General features: G+C 41.0%; 2 protein-coding genes across 3 annotated transcripts; both read right to left on the reverse strand.

Moving 5' to 3' along the window:
* Positions 1–203: 203 nt before the first annotated feature.
* Positions 204–7,217, reverse strand: dpy19l4 (dpy-19 like 4). Its single transcript, XM_022757356.1, has 19 exons — positions 6,747–7,217; positions 6,410–6,577; positions 5,498–5,622; positions 5,327–5,417; positions 5,061–5,182; positions 4,516–4,661; positions 4,247–4,370; positions 4,030–4,164; positions 3,182–3,313; positions 2,972–3,073; positions 2,790–2,863; positions 2,499–2,657; positions 1,812–1,931; positions 1,591–1,711; positions 1,408–1,464; positions 1,241–1,323; positions 999–1,131; positions 659–817; positions 204–436 (listed from the first exon to the last, which is right to left on the reverse strand). Exons 1-19 carry the CDS (start codon positions 6,835–6,837, stop codon positions 272–274), a joined length of 2,307 nt encoding a protein of 768 aa, XP_022613077.1. The 5' UTR covers positions 6,838–7,217; the 3' UTR covers positions 204–271.
* Positions 7,218–8,064: 847 nt separating this feature from the next.
* On the reverse strand, positions 8,065–17,752 carry LOC111230570 (nucleolin-like). 2 transcript variants are annotated; one of them, XM_022757349.1, is made up of 11 exons: positions 15,265–15,330; positions 12,185–12,308; positions 11,960–12,082; positions 10,947–11,069; positions 10,722–10,844; positions 10,482–10,595; positions 10,266–10,391; positions 9,996–10,175; positions 8,972–9,118; positions 8,681–8,825; positions 8,065–8,599 (listed from the first exon to the last, which is right to left on the reverse strand). In XM_022757349.1, exons 2-11 carry the CDS (start codon positions 12,300–12,302, stop codon positions 8,587–8,589), a joined length of 1,212 nt encoding a protein of 403 aa, XP_022613070.1. In that variant the 5' UTR covers positions 12,303–12,308; positions 15,265–15,330; the 3' UTR covers positions 8,065–8,586. The 2 variants fall into 2 exon arrangements, with proteins under 2 accessions (XP_022613070.1, XP_022613071.1); XM_022757350.1 differs by lacking the exons at positions 11,960–12,082; positions 12,185–12,308; positions 15,265–15,330 and adding an exon at positions 17,402–17,752.

Raw genomic sequence — 17,752 nt, forward strand, 5'->3', positions numbered from 1 at the left:
ACACACACACACACACACACACACACACACACACACACACACACACACACACACACACACACGCTGCAGTCCTCCGTGTTAACATTGTGGACATGATGTGAGACACTGGAGAGAGGCCGAGCGAGGCTCAGTAAAGTGTAAAGTCTCAGCAGGGAGAGAGAGAGAGAGAGAGAGAGAGAGAGAGAGACAGAGAGAGAGAGAGAGGTGAAGAGAGAGAGAGAGAGAGAGAGAGAGAGAGAGAGAGAGAGAGAGAGAGAGAGAGGAGCTGCTGTCAGTACTGGAACGAGATGACAGAGTTCACTTTGTAGACGTGGAACGAGCGGTTCCAGAAAACTCTGGTGAAGTAGTTTGTGTAGGGAGAGTAGTTCATCTTGATCTCGTGGCAGAACCGTCCGTGTTTGGAGAAGGAGTAGATCTCTCCTTTGTCGTAAACAACCTGAACGGGACGAAAGGAGACGCAGCGTTAATGAGAGAGAAGTTACTTTTTATAAACACAACACTTTAAGACTCAACGTCAGAAAACTCAGGATGTTGTTGAGTTCCTGAGATTATTTTCAATTAACAGCTCTGACATGCACCATTTAAAACACACTAAATATAACGTGAAGATGAAGCTGTTTTACGTCGTCAGTTGTGGTACGAGAATAAATAAACTCACGTGTCCGTTGGAGATGTCGAGCAGGTCTTTGATCCTGCAGCCTTTATTCAGACTGAGCTCTGTACAAATGGACTCCTCGATGATCACGTAGTTCGTCTTTTGAGACGTCAGGATCTTGTAGATGTCCTCTGCAGATCTCATCGCGTACACCTGATAAGTCTACAGGGGGAGACAGAAAGAAATGGATGTTAAAAGTCCTGGTCTAAATCTGTTAGAGCAAAGCTACTGTAACACCTGCTGTAATCTGGAGGAACATCATCAATCATCTAATATCAATAATTAATAATCTGTTCCAGGTCTCTGAATCTTATTCTCATCACAGTCTGTGTCAGTCACTCACGTCTTCACTCCTCCTCAGCAGGTTGACGTCTGAGTAAAGTGGTAAACTGGTCACGGCTGAACCTGAACACAGCTTGACTGTTCCCAGCAGCTGAGGGCTTCCAGCAAACACAGCAGCCACCGGAGCCTGAGACCTGGAAGACGACGACACGTTATAAAGACTTCCGTCGAGCACAGAACCAACGCAACGTACAGAGGAAGAAAGTCCATCGTACAGAGGTTCTGAAGACTTCGATGTCTCACCTGATCCAGCTGATCAGCTCCACTGTGTCCGCGTCGTAGAACTCCTGCAGATCAGACAGCTCCGCTAAGACACGAGGGCAGTACTGCAGGACAGGACAGACAACAGGAGTCACCACTTCACCTGTTCAGTGTCTGAGCGTTGAAAGAGTAAGAGCTGCAAATCTCACCTCTCTCCATAAACTGAAACCAATGATGGTGGGAACTGCCGTGCTCAGGATCAGAGACTGAAGATTAAAGAAATAAACGTCTTAATCAATAACTTAGATCCGATTCTTCTGCAGCTGTATGTTACTATAATAATAATTCAGCAAGTCATGCATGTGTGAGTGTGCACGTTGTCCCAGACTGACCAGCACTACAGGGTGGATGGACTTCAGCTTCAGCCACTTGAACACCGTCATCCAGAGGTCTGGAGAACACACACCGAACGCTGTGAACATGCAGACGTACGGCGTCCACAGATACTTCATCCTGCGCAGAGAGAGAGGACACGGTCAAGCGCCGACGTGTGTCACAACCAAACAGTTACTATGGAAACGTGATAGAAATGTTCCATGTTCTAAGAACGTACCCATCAAACAGCAGAGTGAGACCTCCAAACAGCAACGTGTGAAAGACGTGGTAGATGACCTCAGGCTGCTCTCCTATTCGTCCGTCTTCTAGTCTGAGGTTGGTTTTCATTGGCTGACCACTGAAAAGAAGTGAGAGTGACTTCAGCATCAGGACATCGAACCTACAGCCAAACACAGCGACATGACGAATCTTTAACGAATGTTGTCTGTCCGTTATCATTCAGTCCCTCCAGGATTTCACAGCTTCTTCTGGGATGTTGTGACTAAAATAAGATTTCACAGCAGCTGTTCTTAAAAACTAAGGAAAATTGTGATGTTTTTAGACGTTTTGCAAAAATTGCTGCTATCTTCATTAAAAACAATAATTATAATAATAATAATTCGTTAAAAATCGAAGGCAACTTGTTCCAGTGAGAATAGATCCAGGTGAGTGCAGATTCTGCTCCTCTGTTGTTACCTGTGTCTCCATCACAGGTACATCTGATCTTTATGATCAACTCATCAATTGATCAAGTTATAACGTAAAGCCGCCGTCGTTCTGAACGTCTTCACACGTCTTTAACAGTCACATGTCACACGTGTCTGCAGCTCCACAACACGCTTCAACACCACAAACAAGGAAGTGAGTACGGTGACATCTCACACACCAAATGTCTCTGTCATATCAGTGACTCCCGGCCTCTGACCTGAGTCTCCTGTAGATGGTCTGCAGGGTGGACAGCAGGCAGACCGTGAGCACCAGGAGGTAAAAGGGAAGGACGGAGGCCTGCGTCAGTCTCAGGAATAAATCCTGCCCGGGTCTCTGGAGACTCTCTTGGCACAGGAGGAAGTTGGTGACAAAGTCGCTGACACAGAAGAAGAGATTGTTATTAGATTACATTATACAGATATTGAATAATACGGATACTGTTCAAATACACAATGCCACCGTTTCTTCAAGCAGAAACTTTGAATGAGAGTGAAGGAGTGAGACTCACGTCGTCGTGTTGAGCCCAAATTTTACTTCAAGGAACTTCAATATGAAGTCGCCTTCACTGACGGGGAGAAGTTTCTGTGGAAGGAAAACACTGGTTATTATCCAATAACCGAACAGCCACAATCAAATGATTTGAACTTCTTCTGAAAGTGGAACGACGGAGTCGTGTTCGTGCGGCTTTACCTTGACTAAATAACTGAAGGTGATCCCGGTGGTGAAGACCAGGTGGAAGTGTAGGAAGAGCTTCATCACTCTGGCCACCAGAGGACCCACCTTCATCTTTTGCTGAGACAGAAACGCAGGAAAGACATTTTTAATGAGAGAGAGAAAGGTAGAAAAAAAAAAACAGACTGACATCAGGTGCCTGTAATATGAGGGAGCAGCTAACTCTACCTGGAAGTACCTCGCGAGCACTGAGCCAATCAGGAGGCTGAGCAGCGGCGAGCTGAGCAGGGTAGTGTTCTGGAACTGGAACAGGTACGCCAGGAACAAGGAGCTCAGGTACACTTTGTGGATGTCAGCCATCTGTGCAGAGCAGAGACGGAGGGATGATGGAGGGAGAAGAACAGCCGGCAGGAGAGAGACAGGTAGGACGACTGTGAGCTCACACAGGTGTTTTTACCTGCTGAATTTTCAGAATATGCATCTGTTCTTGAACATTTTAATCTCATGAAAACTAAGTAGAAAACAAGATTTTTGCTCTTTTTTTTTTTACACATCTCACATTTACAAATATTATGTTCAAACTACCACGTTCAATTCATGTTTATGAATTCAGTCCATAAAACCTGTGGCTCTTAATCAAATCATCAAGTTCAAAGAGTTTACAGCTTTTCCAATAGAACAAAAACTATGAAAACTCTAAGTCACTACTATTTCCTGAGCAGGTGCAATGACTGTCTGGAGCTTTTAGTTCATGGAAGTGGATTTTGTTGCCTTTGGACACAGCCATGCTAGCTGTTTCCCCCTGTTTTCAGTCTCCATGCTAAGCTAACGTCTCTTGGCTTTAGCTTCACATTTAGCGTACACGCATGAGAGTGGCATCGACTGTCTATTTCCCACAACGTCAAACTATGTTTCATCAGTGAAATCTGAGCGGCTGTGGTCGGTAAATAGAGGAATAACTTTCACAGGTTACAGTGACTTACGGTTGAAGATCTGTACATTAAAGCAGTATATCAAAAACACATGGAGGCTGAATGTGATTGAACAGTCCCAACAGGCCGTGGTGATCGTGTTACCTTACGTGACGGCACCAGGTCAAAAGAGTCGAGCAGGAAAAGACAGAGGCCTTGGATGAAGAGCACGTAGTGACTGTGTTCCCAGACCAGGAGGAAGGTGAAGGTGGTGGCACTCATGGTGAGATAGCAAAACATCTAGAGAGAAAGCGTTTATCAGCTTTGATTCTGCTGTGTATTATTATTATTATTTATTTATTATTATTACAGTATATATTACCTCGGTGGCAGAGCTGATGTTGTTGCTCAGGAATCCGGTCAGAGCTGCCACCTGACAGGAGAAGTACGGCAGAGCCCAGTTGTCCCGCAGAGGAACGGCATGGTCCACTTTGGTTGTGTCTGGTCTGAGGAAGAACAGAGGAAGAGTCATAAAGTTAGAAAGAGGACAAGTCACAGAAAAGCAGAAAGAAAAGGAGCGAGCATGAGACATGAGACAGGAGGGTCACTGAGACTTTTATCTGTCTTAAAAACATAAAGAAGTCGTCTCACCTGTTGATCACATACCAGGCCACAGCCAACATGCCAGCCACCCAGGTGCCGCTCATCACCCAGCTGCACACAAACAGGGCGGTGACGTAGACGGCCTGGAGGCCGAACACCGCTCCGATGTAGAAGTAGATCGGCTCCATGAAGTCCTGAAGGTGCAGAGACAGAAACATCAGATAGTTCACTGTTTTCTTTTAACAGCTTTGAACTAACGCCGTCAAGACCAGGAATCCACAGTGTGTGGACACTGGTGTGCTAATGGGTAAGATGTGCTACTGGCAAAACACCTGATGAGTCGTGTTGTTGTGAGCATCATTATTGAGTCTTCATTTTGTTTTTGTCTAATTCTATTTTCCATTCTCCTCCATTACCAGGTTAGTGAGGCACAGAGACAAAACAACTGTATTTTATGACTAAAGAGTGAAAGTTTCAGCAGATAATCTTCACACCCCGAGGTTTTACTCCAGATGTGGAGGCAGTTTGTACCTGACCTCTGGTGACCTTAAGGGGTCATTGACAGAAGTTGATCAAACAGTAAAATAACGCACCTGGCTCCCGGTGACTCTGTATATGAAGCTTGTGATGAGCTCTGGATACAGAGACAGACGCTCCACTGCATTGATGGTCTGACCTGAAACTGTCCTGTTATCAATCATCAGCTCATAAAACCCTAGAGAGTAAAAGAAAACAGAGGAACAGAGTTGATTAAAGTAGAAGAGAGTGAAGATCAGAGCACTTTTATCCAGGTTAGTTTCTGTTTGATGTTGTAGTTAAACATTATTTCTTTAAAGAGAAGCAGAAAAGATGCATGTACCTCTTTCAAAGGATGGTGCTGCCAGCATGTGCTTGTAGTAGTAATAATAAAGCCCACTTCCTGCTTGGAAAGTGATTTCACGTTCCAGCTCCTGAGACACATTAAACTGAATTTTTATACTTGATGTGAGATGGCAGTGAAGTGGAAGCACAATCAGTCAAAATATCCCACCTGTCTAGTTGAAAACCAGAACTTCCTGTCGTGATACGTGGAGAGATACACGGCGTAGAGCATGCCGCAGGCAACTGCCGCCAAACAGCCGAGGAACACCCTCAACAGACGCTGCAGAAAACCAGCTGAGGAGCAGAAACAGTAAACGTCACATATCACAACATGATTAATGTGTTCGACACTGTCAGTAAGTCTACACTGTAACTGTCCTGTCACACCATCAAGAGACTGAGTCACTGGTTTTAAAGGTCAAATGCAAATATTTCTCTGCACACGACCTACAGGTAGATCTTCAGATATGACACATGAGGCATGACGTGGGACACAGTTAAGTAAGTACAGCGCTGTGCAATAGTTTTAGACGCCAGAAGCAAAGTCAAAAAGTTTTTATTTTTCAATTATCTTGCAGTAAACGGAAATCAATATTTCCTGTGACCATGCTTTGAATTTAAATCAGAACCAGATCACCTCAGTATACCTGCACAGTTTTTCTAGGCACTTGAGACGTAGGTTGTTCAAAGCTGTCTCAGTGTCTTCTTTTCATGATCCCAGACTCTACTACTCTGTGATGATGAAACCATCTACTGCAGGACTCCTTGTGCTTCTGGCTTTAAGTTTGGGGTCGATCGGAGGATCTCTGATGGTGTTGCATGATGGATAAGAATCTAAACATCTAAAGTTTCTAAAGCTTGCACAGTGCTGTACATGACTATTTTAATTCGGTGGCTTATGTGACAGTTGTGTCAAGTGACACAGCTCCACACAGATCACCAGATCATCAGTCAAGCATTAAAAGTAGGAGTAATAGTGGACTGGTATTGATGTTGCTTTATAAAGTTTTGCTTTGTGTAATAAAGTATTTAGTAGTGATAAAAGTGTTCTGATATGTTAGTACGTAGGAAATAAACTTACAAGTAGAAGAACTCTTGGATCTTTTGACAGATGTCCTGGGTCTGGTTGATTCTTCCTGTTTATGGAGACCGTCCTCTTCTTTAACTTCATCCTTCTGCTGCAGGTCATCACCTGCTCCACCGCTGGACACACTCCCCCCATCCTCTGCGCTCACCGGCTCATTCACACCTGCTCAGGTGTCACAACAGACAGTCTGACTGTGACAGTATCGATACAGACACCTACTGTAGATCTCACTTCATATTTCTCTGGGAAACTTATCTGAACTCACTGGATGTGTGTGCACAGCAAGCTAACCGGTGTTCAGTTAGCAAACCGCTAAGTTAGCTCAACTTACGTTCGGTCTGCGGCTCTGGCTCATTTTGGCGCCTTTCTGCTTCTTCATCTCCTTCCAAAGTCTCTGTTTTCCGACATCTTAACTCAGTCATGACGAGATGAAATTAATCCGAGAGGAGTCTGGTGTGTTGAGACAGCAGCATGCTAGCTAACAAGCAGTTAGCTAACCCCCAGATACCGATCAATACTTGGCTTAACGGTCCGTCTGGCAGGTGACAGGTCGGGCTACAAGTTTCTCTTCTGTAGATTAACTTTTCTTTACGAAGTCACAAACTAACACGAGCAGCTGCTGTATTTACTGCACTGTTGACTCTGCTGGAGGACTCAACTTAACACCGCTGCTGCCGGGTTGTGACGCAGACATGGCGGAAGTTCACGACAGCTTCAGAAAGCAGCGAAGAAGAACGAAGACCAAACTTCACTACAAATTGTAGAAAACTAAAAACGTCAAATTTTCAATTCCTTCTTGAATATTACGCCAACATTACATTAATGCCTGCATTCATTTTAAGGCGTTATTTTTTTTTACATGATCTTATATCCTGCTCACGCTTTTACTTGTTTATAATAATTCATGTTTTTAGTGCTCGATTAGTCTAGAAAATTAAACGACTGAGTTATGAATTAATCCGGTTTCGCTTTTTAAATGAAAATTAATTTCTCGGTTTTTATATCATGTTTTGCTGAATAAACAGAAAAAAACAACGGTTAAATATCGAATAATTGGACTATTGAACACATCACCTTTGGCTTTAGAATATTGTGACCGACGTTTTTCACTATTTTCTGGAATTTCATGGACTAAACAATTAACTGAGAAAGTGAATGACTGACCAATTAATTGATTGTTAATTTAAGATAAACGTTTAAAATAAAATTCTAAATTAAAATATCACCTGTCAGTTGCAGCCTTAGCTTTAAGGAGGTAGTCAACTTCATTTACCAGGTAACTACAAAAAAACAAAACAAAAACACAAAAAAGATACGTGTAAACCTGATGCCAGGTTCTTGAGTTAAGAGCTGGATGGAGGTACCCAGACACCCCCACTGTTACCCCAAATATGTCCAAAGTGAACTTAGAATTTCTATTAAAAGTGACACAAAAAGGGTGAATTTAGTTTTCTAAAATACCCTGCAGTATATACCGGTTAATGGTTGGATTGGACGGTTGCTGCAGCATCGTAAAGCTCAAGTAATGAGTAAAAAATTAACTTGCCTCAGGCTCAATACTACCGGAAGGAAAATGTCAGACGCAAAGGAAGAACAATAATTGTGGGTGTGAGGTGAATCAGCTGAAATAGAGACTGACTCACATCATATGAATTTTCAAAGGGAACACAGTTTAATGCAACACAAGAGATTTTGACTGCTGCATGCTGAGTGTACAATTAATATGAAAGCAGAGGTTTAAACTACATCAATGATTTTAAAATAACTGTCTTAACAATGAAAACCAGAGGAAGCAGCTGATGTGAGCAACAAGCATAAATAGTAAAACAACATATAAGACTGCGTAAAATCTGAGGAACCTGCAAAACCTGGTCCAAAACCTAAAAACTGGAGTAAAAATACGATCACCTTAAATGAACATGTACGTATATAAAACACACAGTACCTTCACATGAACACTAACTAATTTTTTTTTAGGGAGGTGTCTCTCTGTGGGATTTACAACACTTTGGGAAGTTCCTCAAACGTGGAGCCACTAATTGGTTTGAACTTCCAGGTCCAGAAGCTGAAAAGTGACAATAAAGAGTAATTCATTCCTTTATGATTCTAACGCTTATTCCTCTTCTGATGATTCCTCTGAACCCTCCAATTTCTCCTTTGAGGGCTCTTCGTCATTCGCTGTCTCTGTTTAGGAGAATAAGAATAATTTTTTAATTTTGAGCTTTTATTAAGGCATCAGTAATCACTTCGTTATGTAATCAGTACCTGTTCTGCTTTTTTTTCAGGCTTCCTGTTGGTCCACCATCGTCACCATCACACCTCTCCAGTATTATTCTCAGGATTTTGGTCACTTGTGGGTGTTTAGCTGCTTTGATTAAAGGTTCATCATCTGAACTGTTGCTTGACAAATCTGAAAAAATATTAATAAAGACAAGATGTCATTCAACTGTAGAAGAAAATTCTTCAAAACACAAGCATTATTTTTCGTGAGAGGTTTTACTGGACATCTTAATCTTATGAACTGGCCTCTACAACTACGATCGCTCTGATCTTTACCTGACGCAGGCATCTTTCTTGGCTTTCTGGGACTGTTCCTCTTCTTCGGAGCTGCAGCCTTTGTTTTGGTTTTGGTTTTCCTGCCAGTGTTGTTCTTTTTCACAAGGTTAATCACGGGTTCATCATCTGGGCTTTCATCAGACCGTCCTGCCAAACAACAGTCACAGCAGCAGGGATTAATGGAAGTTTGTTCTCATCATTGGCAGGGACACAACAACCTCGTCACCCCTCCAAAACAGAGAGGACTTTTTAATGCTGTCAACCAAAGTATTTATCAACATATAAAATCTGAATTTACTTCCAGAAATGTATTTACATTTAAATAAAACTGACAGTAACAGATCAAAGACTAAAACTAAAAAAAATTATTGTGTGTTACAATAATTTACAAGTTAACATCAGAATAGATGGACTGTGGTTACGTTAAATATAAATTAGTAATTTACAATTAATCCATAATAGTGTATATTTAATCACACTATCATTTTAAACCCTGAAGATGAAACTGTTTCCTCCTCAGCTGCTCGACTTACTACAAAATCATTCATTCATGGCGACGTTTTCACGGGATTTCTCGACAGAAATTAAACTCATACTTTGATTTATCCATTTTATATTATTTAATATATAAATATTTTATATTTACTGCTAGCTTCCTACAGACGGCCGCAGCCAGGGTTAGCTTGCTAGTTAACGCTAGCTAACGTGGTTAAAGAACATTAGTTGACATTTTTCCGGGGACGTCAGGTTCCACTGTGATGTCGTCACGTGACGTGATCCTTCAGAAAGGCCCCCGCCCTTTCAGCCAATCAAATTCTAGTGTGTCTAAATCGGTTGTCTTGGAGACGTATCCTCTTGGACGGCACGTCAGAATGATCTAACGTTACTTCACTCACATATTGGCAGGGACATTTCCCTCCCGTCCATATGCAGACCTACGCCCTTGATCTAATGTGTCTAGTTCAGTCTGTAGGATCTGGTGTATCACATGATGTTGTGTTCATGTCCTGCTGTCTTTTAGTACCTTGTCTCCTTTTTGACGCACCACGTTGAGGTACAGTCGTCCTCTTTGTGTTTCTCTTCACTGGTTTCTTCTTACTGGTGATGAGTTTCACCAAGGGCTTATAATCATAATCATCATCATCATCATCATCATCATCATCATCATCATCAACATCATCGTCATGGTCATCAGAGCTGCTGTCTGAGGATGTGAAATACAAGAGTTTACTACTTGTGATTAAGCTGAATATAATGAATTCTTTCTGGTCAGTGTAATGAGAGAGCTGCCGACCTTTTCGTGATTCGTCTTTAAGGTTTGTTTTCTTGTTGGTTGCTTGAGCAGCCTTCGTCCTCCTCATCTTTACTGCTACCAGTTTTTCATCGTCTGAGCTGTCACTTGAAGACTCTGCATATTTAACTAGAACAGACAAAACTTATTTATTTTTTGTTAAAGATGCAATGCAAGAAGTATTTTAGATGTTTTCAGATTTCCACATTTCACACCTACCATTTTTCCTCGTCACGCTCCTTTTGGATTTTATAGCTGTTTGTCTAGATGTTGTGACGGCTGCCTTTCTCTGGGGTCTGGATTTAAGTTTCTTGGCAATTTCACTCAGAGGCCCTGCATCCAAATTTTCATCATCAACTGGTGATTCCGTAATAATATAAAATCAAATGTAAGTATCAGCTGCAGAGAACAGCTGCTTTCTGCTGAAGCTGCAGGTTCGTGGAGGGAAATTTCTCTCACCTTTTTTCTTTGTGTCCACAGATTTCTTTGGAGACACTGAGGAAGGCTTCTTAGCAGCTTTGGAGGACACTTTGGCGATCTTACTCAGAGGTTCACAGTCTGAGCTGTCACCTCTGTTCAAATCTGAAAAAGGTGCATAAAGCAAACTTTACAGGTGATCTCTCCGGACACAGATCAACACATCACTGCTGCAGAATAGTTACAGATAGACGGTGATGTAATCACCTGCGTTCTTATTTGCGCCATTAGATCGGGACGATGTGTTTTCTTTTTTCTCAGGTTTCTCAGCAGCTGCAGAAGTTGTTTTCTTCTTTATCAGCGGCTCATCGTCTGAGGAGTCATCAGAAGCTACAACAGGAAATATTAACATATAAATTTACTTCAATCAAGTTGAAAATATTTTACCTAAACTGGCCACAGCAATTTTTTTGCATTGTTGTTAGCTGATGCGAAATCCAGAGCTCATAACTTTATGGTAATATTCAACAACCAGAGGCTCCTCCAGCAGCTGACTGACGATCTGAAAATGAAGAACACACCTACAAAATATGACTGCAGAGAGCTGCAGGAGGTTTAGCTGACAAAGGGATGGTAATGCACTGTTCCACTGTGCAGCACTGATGCACAAATTCATACATGGAAGTCATCAGAGGGAAACTCAAAAGTCAATGTCTGAAGTCTGCAGAGAAACATCTGGATAAGCCAGAGTTGATGTGCTGTGGACAGATGATGTGAAAACTGAGCTCCCTGGCCACAATCACTCAAAGTGTGTTTGGAGAATAAAAGCAGCAGCACTTGAAGAGACGAATATCTTGTCAACTTTTAATTATGGGGGTGGAAATATTTTGCTTAGGCACAGGAAACACTGCACAGATAGAGGGAAGAATGGATGCAACTGAATATCAGCAAATTCTGGATGCAACTGTCCTGCAGTAAGTCAAGTAAGTGACAGTGAAACAGGCTGGTTTCTACAACAGGACAAAGATCTAAAGCAGATTTCAAAATCCACCATGAACCACTTGAAGACACACAAGCTGGAGCTTTTGGAACAGACCCTGACCTGAACATCACGAAATATCTGTGATCTTAAACATGCTGTGTCTGCAATACAAATCTGCAGGAAGAGTGGGTGGAAATTTCTAAATCAAGAACAGAGAGACTCTTGATAAGCTGTGATATCTGCCAAAACCTTTGCTTTCTGCTGAAGCTGCAGGTTCGTGGAGGGAAATTTCTCTCACCTTTTTTCTTTGTGTCCACAGATTTCTTTGGAGACACTGAGGAAGGCTTCTTAGCAGCTTTGGAGGACACTTTGGCGATCTTACTCAGAGGTTCACAGTCTGAGCTGTCACCTCTGTTCAAATCTGAAAAAGGTGCATAAAGCAAACTTTACAGGTGATCTCTCCGGACACAGATCAACACATCACTGCTGCAGAATAGTTACAGATAGACGGTGATGTAATCACCTGCGTTCTTATTTGCGCCATTAGATCGGGACGATGTGTTTTCTTTTTTCTCAGGTTTCTCAGCAGCTGCAGAAGTTGTTTTCTTCTTTATCAAACGGCTCATCGTCTGAGGAGTCATCAGAAGCTACAACAGGAAATATTAACATATAAATTTACTTTCAATCAAGTTGAAAATATTTTACCTAATTTAAATGAAAAACAGTGCGGAAACAGATTCAACAATGGAGAGGTGTTCCAAATACTTTATGGGAGCCAGCAAAGGCAGTTTGTCGCGGCAAAATATTGCCCTCACGGCTTTTTCGTAAAAAGGAAAAAACAGAGAAAGACTTGTTGAACTACAAGAGGAAATGAAGTCATTAGAAACTAGACACATGGAACAAAAAGATTCCTCAGATAATTACATAAAATAAACAAAATTAATCAGGTTATAAATGGCATATATGATGAAGAAATTGAAAAACAACTTAAATTTACCAAACAAAGGTGTTATGAGACAGGGCATAGGGCGATGAAACTACTTTCCTGGAGGATTCGAAAACAACGTGGGAAAAATATGATTTATAAGATTAGAAACCCCAAGACACAAAAGGTTTGCAGTGAATCAGAGGACATTCAACATGCCTTTGAACTATATTATAAAGAACTATATACCCAACCGGCCATGGCAGATATACAACAATAGAGTCTTTTCTAAGTTCACTAGATTCACCATCTATAGGAGAACAACAAAATAAAGAAATTATGGCTGAGATAACAGCAGAACTGAACAAAGCCATTTCGAGATTGAAAGCTAATAAGGCTCCAGGTTCAGACGGCTATCCGTCCGAGTGGTATAAAACATTCAAACCACAGATAACACCTGTCCTGCTTAACTGTTTCAACCATACACTGAGAACAGGAGAAGCCCCCCAATCATGGAAGGAAGCAGTTATCTCTATCATCCTGAAAGAAGGAAAAGATAAAAAGGAATGCAGCTCATACAGACCAATATCAGTCTTGAATGTAGACTATAAATTATTTGCTTCAATCCTATCTAAGAGACTGGAATCCATTGTTCCGGAGCTGGTAGACTTAGACCAAACAGGCTTTGTATTAAACAGACAGACACAGGATAATTTAAGGAGAACACTACAGGTGGTGAGTCATATTACATCAGAAAACATCAGTGCAATGTTAGTCAGTCTAGATGCCGAAAAGGCATTTGACTCGGTGGGTTGGGAATATCTATACAGCGTACTTGCAAGATTCGGCTTCAAAGATGGTTTTATTAAATGTATTAGAGCGTTATACTTCTCTCCAACAGCCAGGATCAGGGTTAATGGACACCTGTCGCAAACTATTCATTTGGAAAGAGGGACACGCCAAATCTGTCCCCTGAGTCCGACCCTATTCGCATTATTTATTGAACCCCTCGCTCAAGCAATTACAGAGGACTCTGAGATAAAGGGGACTATGATTAGAGGAGAAGAACATAAGATTTGTATGTTTGCGGATGATGTTCTGCTTTTTATTACAAGCCCAGACTCCAGCATCCCTAAATTGATGTCCCTGCTAAAAAAATATAATTTATACTCTGGATATAAGCTTAATATCCAAAAAACCCAAACCCTTACATTTAACTATATTCCCCACCCAGATATTAAAGGGAAATATAATTTTAAATGGGATTCGCCCAAAATAAAATATTTAGGAATAAACCTTACTAAAGATATGTCAAAACTTTTTGAAAATAACTACAGCCCCATTAATAAAGAGATCAAATCTGATATTTCTAGATGGACCCTCCCCCCACTGGATATGAGTAACAGAATAGAAATCATTAAAATGAATGTGTTGCCACAGCTTCTTTATCTCTTCCAGTGTCTGCCTCTAGAGGTATCCCAAAAACAATTTGATGAGTGGAATGCCTGGATCTCAAGGTTCATTTGGAACAGTAGAAGACCTAGGGTTCAGTTCAAGACTCTGCAGCTGAAAAAAGAGAAGGGAGGAAGAGCTTTACCATGTTTACAGGATCATTATTATGCTGCACAATTGAAACCCTTAGTATACTGGTGCTCTCCAAATTATGAATCTAAATGGAAATGCTTGAAAACTACACAGTTGAAAATTCCAATACAATCTATAATAGGAAATAAAAACCAAGCTGAAAGACATTATAATAGCTTGAATCAATGGACTGTATTCACTCTTAAACTATGGTTTAAAGTTTTGAGGAAGTTACAAATAGAGAAACAGGCTAGAGTCTTGAATTGGATAGCATATGATCCAGAATTTGAACCTGCTAGATTGGACGGGGGCTTTAAACAGTGGGTTAGGAGAGGTATCACGTCTTTTTGTTCCCTCATCTCAAACAGTACATTTCAGACTTATGAGTCAATTTCGGGACTGGAGAAGCAGGACTTCCATAGATACCTGCAAGTCAGAGACTATTATAATAAAAAATTACAAATCAAGGAGGAGAAGGAATACAATTTTATTTATATATTTCATGAGACATATAAAAAGACAGATAATAAAAAGTTGGTCTCAGGAATATATGGAAGTATACAAGCCTCTAAAAATCACTCTACGTTATCCATTAAACAAAAATGGGAGAAGGAGTCAGAAACACAAATTTCAGAAGAGACCTGGATAGAAATATGTGAGACACAAGCGACCACTGCAAATTCAAGATCATTAAGAGAGTTCGGCTGGAAGAATGTAGTGAGATTTTTCATAACTCCTAAATTAACAGCACTACAAACAGGCACACAGAGCCGAGGCTTCTGCTGGAGACAATGTGGAACCTCTATGGCTAACCATTTTCATGTTTTTTGGGCCTGTCCGAAAATCCAGTTATTTTGGAGGGAGGTGTCAACCGAGATGAATAAAATAATAGGGGTGGATTTAGTTTTTTCTTTTGTTGGTTTATATCTCAGTAAAATTCCGGAAACAGTCCTACATAAGGACAGGTACTTGTTGAAGATTCTTTTGGCAAGTGGTAGGAAAGCCATAACCAGAAGGTGGTTGCAACTAGATCCCCCAACATTGGTCCAGTGGCATGGGATCATTCAAGAAATTTACTGTATGGAGAGACTTACATTTGTTTTAAGACTTCAGTTGGAGAAATGTACAGAACACTGGTAATATTCAACAACCAGAGGCTCCTCCAGCAGCTGACTGACGATCTGAAAATGAAGAACACACCTACAAAATATGACTGCAGAGAGCTGCAGGAGGTTTAGCTGACAAAGGGATGGTAATGCACTGTTCCACTGTGCAGCACTGATGCGCAAATTCATACATGGAAGTCATCAGAGGGAAACTTCATCACAAAAGTCAATGTCTGAAGTCTGCAGAGAAACATCTGGATAAGCCAGAGTTGATGTGCTGTGGACAGATGATGTGAAAACTGAGCTCCCTGGCCACAATCACTCAAAGTGTGTTTGGAGAATAAAAGCAGCAGCACTTGAAGAGACGAACATCTTGTCAACTTTTAATTATGGGGGTGGAAATATTTTGCTTAGGCACAGGAAACACTGCACAGATAGAGGGAAGAATGGATGCAACTGAATATCAGCAAATTCTGGATGCAACTGTCCTGCAGTAAGTCAAGTAAGTGACAGTGAAACAGGCTGGTTTCTACAACAGGACAAAGATCTAAAGCAGATTTCAAAATCCACCATGAACCACTTGAAGACACACAAGCTGGAGCTTTTGGAACAGACCCTGACCTGAACATCACGAAATATCTGTGATCTTAAACATGCTGTGTCTGCAATACAAATCTGCAGGAAGAGTGGGTGGAAATTTCTAAATCAAGAACAGAGAGACTCTTGATAAGCTGTGATATCTGCCAAAACCTTTGCTTTCTGCTGAAGCTGCAGGTTCGTGGAGGGAAATTTCTCTCACCTTTTTTCTTTGTGTCCACAGATTTCTTTGGAGACACTGAGGAAGGCTTCTTAGCAGCTTTGGAGGACACTTTGGCGATCTTACTCAGAGGTTCACAGTCTGAGCTGTCACCTCTGTTCAAATCTGAAAAAGGTGCATAAAGCAAACTTTACAGGTGATCTCTCCGGACACAGATCAACACATCACTGCTGCAGAATAGTTACAGATAGACGGTGATGTAATCACCTGCGTTCTTATTTGCGCCATTAGATCGGGACGATGTGGTTTCTTTTTTCTCAGGTTTCTCAGCAGCTGCAGAAGTTGTTTTCTTCTTTATCAACGGCTCATCGTCTGAGGAGTCATCAGAAGCTACAACAGGAAATATTAACATATAAATTTACCACCTTTTGATTTCAAAAGGCCACAATATGTCCAGTTGAAAATACAGTGGAAACTGCTTATAGTGATCAGTCACAGTGATCGACCGCTGACATGGCCATTTGCCTTTCTTTGACAGTAAAGGGTGATAGGAAAAATAGAAGTAAAGACAAATTAGGATGAAAAGCTATAAATGTTCCCTGTATGTGTCTCAGATACAGAGACGTTAACAAATGAGCGGCAAATTTAATATTCTTGTGGGTAGTTTAATACTCAGTATATGTATCATATGTTACATTAAGTAAAAATGCCAAACGTTCGCTGGTTGCAGCTTTTCAATTGTGAGGAAATTACAACGCTCATTTTTCACTATTATCTTACAGATATCAATTGTAAATTTGAAAAAAACTCATTGACAAAACAATTAATTAACAAGAAAGTAATTGCCACATTAATCAAAAATTGTATCATATTTTATAAGTTGATCATACGCTTTGCACGTAAAACAATTTAACTTTAGTTGTCAGATAAATGTACTGGAGTAAAAAGTACAATGTTTCTGTATGACATGTCCTGAAGTATAAGGTAGTATTAAATGGAAATACCTCAATAATAGAAGTACGATAGACAGTGGTGGAAAAAGTACTATCCAAATACCACAATGTAAAAATATTAGTAAATATTAGTTGAGCTGATTTCCACCTGGGTTTATTACAAATACTACCAGTACTTTCATTTAAAACTTACTTTGCTGCAGGCCAAACAAACCGCTAAAACTCGCATGAGCCTGGTCTGAACCTGAAGTTATTGAATCTGATCAGTGTAAACTCCAACATCTTCACTGTGTTAAACAGAAGCTAGCTGCTGTGAAATCAATGCTTTATCAACTAAGCTCTTAGCTACAACGTCGTCCACTAAAACGTCTCCCTCTTCAGCCAAAATTAAAAATAACATTGATTATCTAACTACCTGGAGAGTCATGTGCCACTGCAGTGGGTAAGTCAGCTGTGCAGGAATCCATTGTGTTGCTCAGTGTAAGTTAATTATGTTCTTCATCCAAAAGGCGCCAAGTTGTTCGACTGTTGTTAGCTTCTTCTTCTTCTTTTTGAACAAATGTTAGCTAAATGTTAGCTAAGTTCGCGCTCTGCTTTCAGCTGGTTGTTGTTTTTTGCCACCGAGTGTGTTCGTCCACCGACCTACAGCTAAAGTCACTGTACAACAGAGTGTCATTAAACACGTTTAAAAAACGGGTTTCTCCAGTCTTGTAAGTGATGTGGTCCCAGTGCACGACTGGTGTGTTTTCTTCCGTTTCGTTTTTGG

The sequence above is a fragment of the Seriola dumerili genome, unplaced genomic scaffold (assembly GCF_002260705.1).
Source record: "Seriola dumerili isolate Sdu_G_001 unplaced genomic scaffold, Sdu_1.0 BDQW01000273.1, whole genome shotgun sequence".
NCBI classification, from domain to species: Eukaryota; Metazoa; Chordata; class Actinopteri; order Carangiformes; family Carangidae; genus Seriola; species Seriola dumerili.

Excerpts from the sequence above, each read along its gene's own strand:
- dpy19l4 (XM_022757356.1), bottom strand. The coding sequence starts at position 6,837 with ATGACTGAGTTAAGATGTCGGAAAACAGAGACTTTGGAAGGAGATGAA. Across the intron at positions 3,314-4,029 it reads ACCTGGTGCCGTCACGTAAG|ATGGCTGACATCCACAAAGT; the intron begins GTAACACGATCA and ends TGCTCTGCACAG. Across the intron at positions 1,712-1,811 it reads CTCACTCTGCTGTTTGATGG|GATGAAGTATCTGTGGACGC; the intron begins GTACGTTCTTAG and ends CTCTCTGCGCAG.
- LOC111230570 (XM_022757349.1), bottom strand. The coding sequence starts at position 12,302 with ATGACTCCTCAGACGATGAGCCGTTTGATAAAGAAGAAAACAACTTCT. Across the intron at positions 10,392-10,481 it reads GAGCGTGACGAGGAAAAATG|TTAAATATGCAGAGTCTTCA; the intron begins GTAGGTGTGAAA and ends TGTCTGTTCTAG. Across the intron at positions 8,826-8,971 it reads AAGAAAGATGCCTGCGTCAG|ATTTGTCAAGCAACAGTTCA; the intron begins GTAAAGATCAGA and ends ATATTTTTTCAG.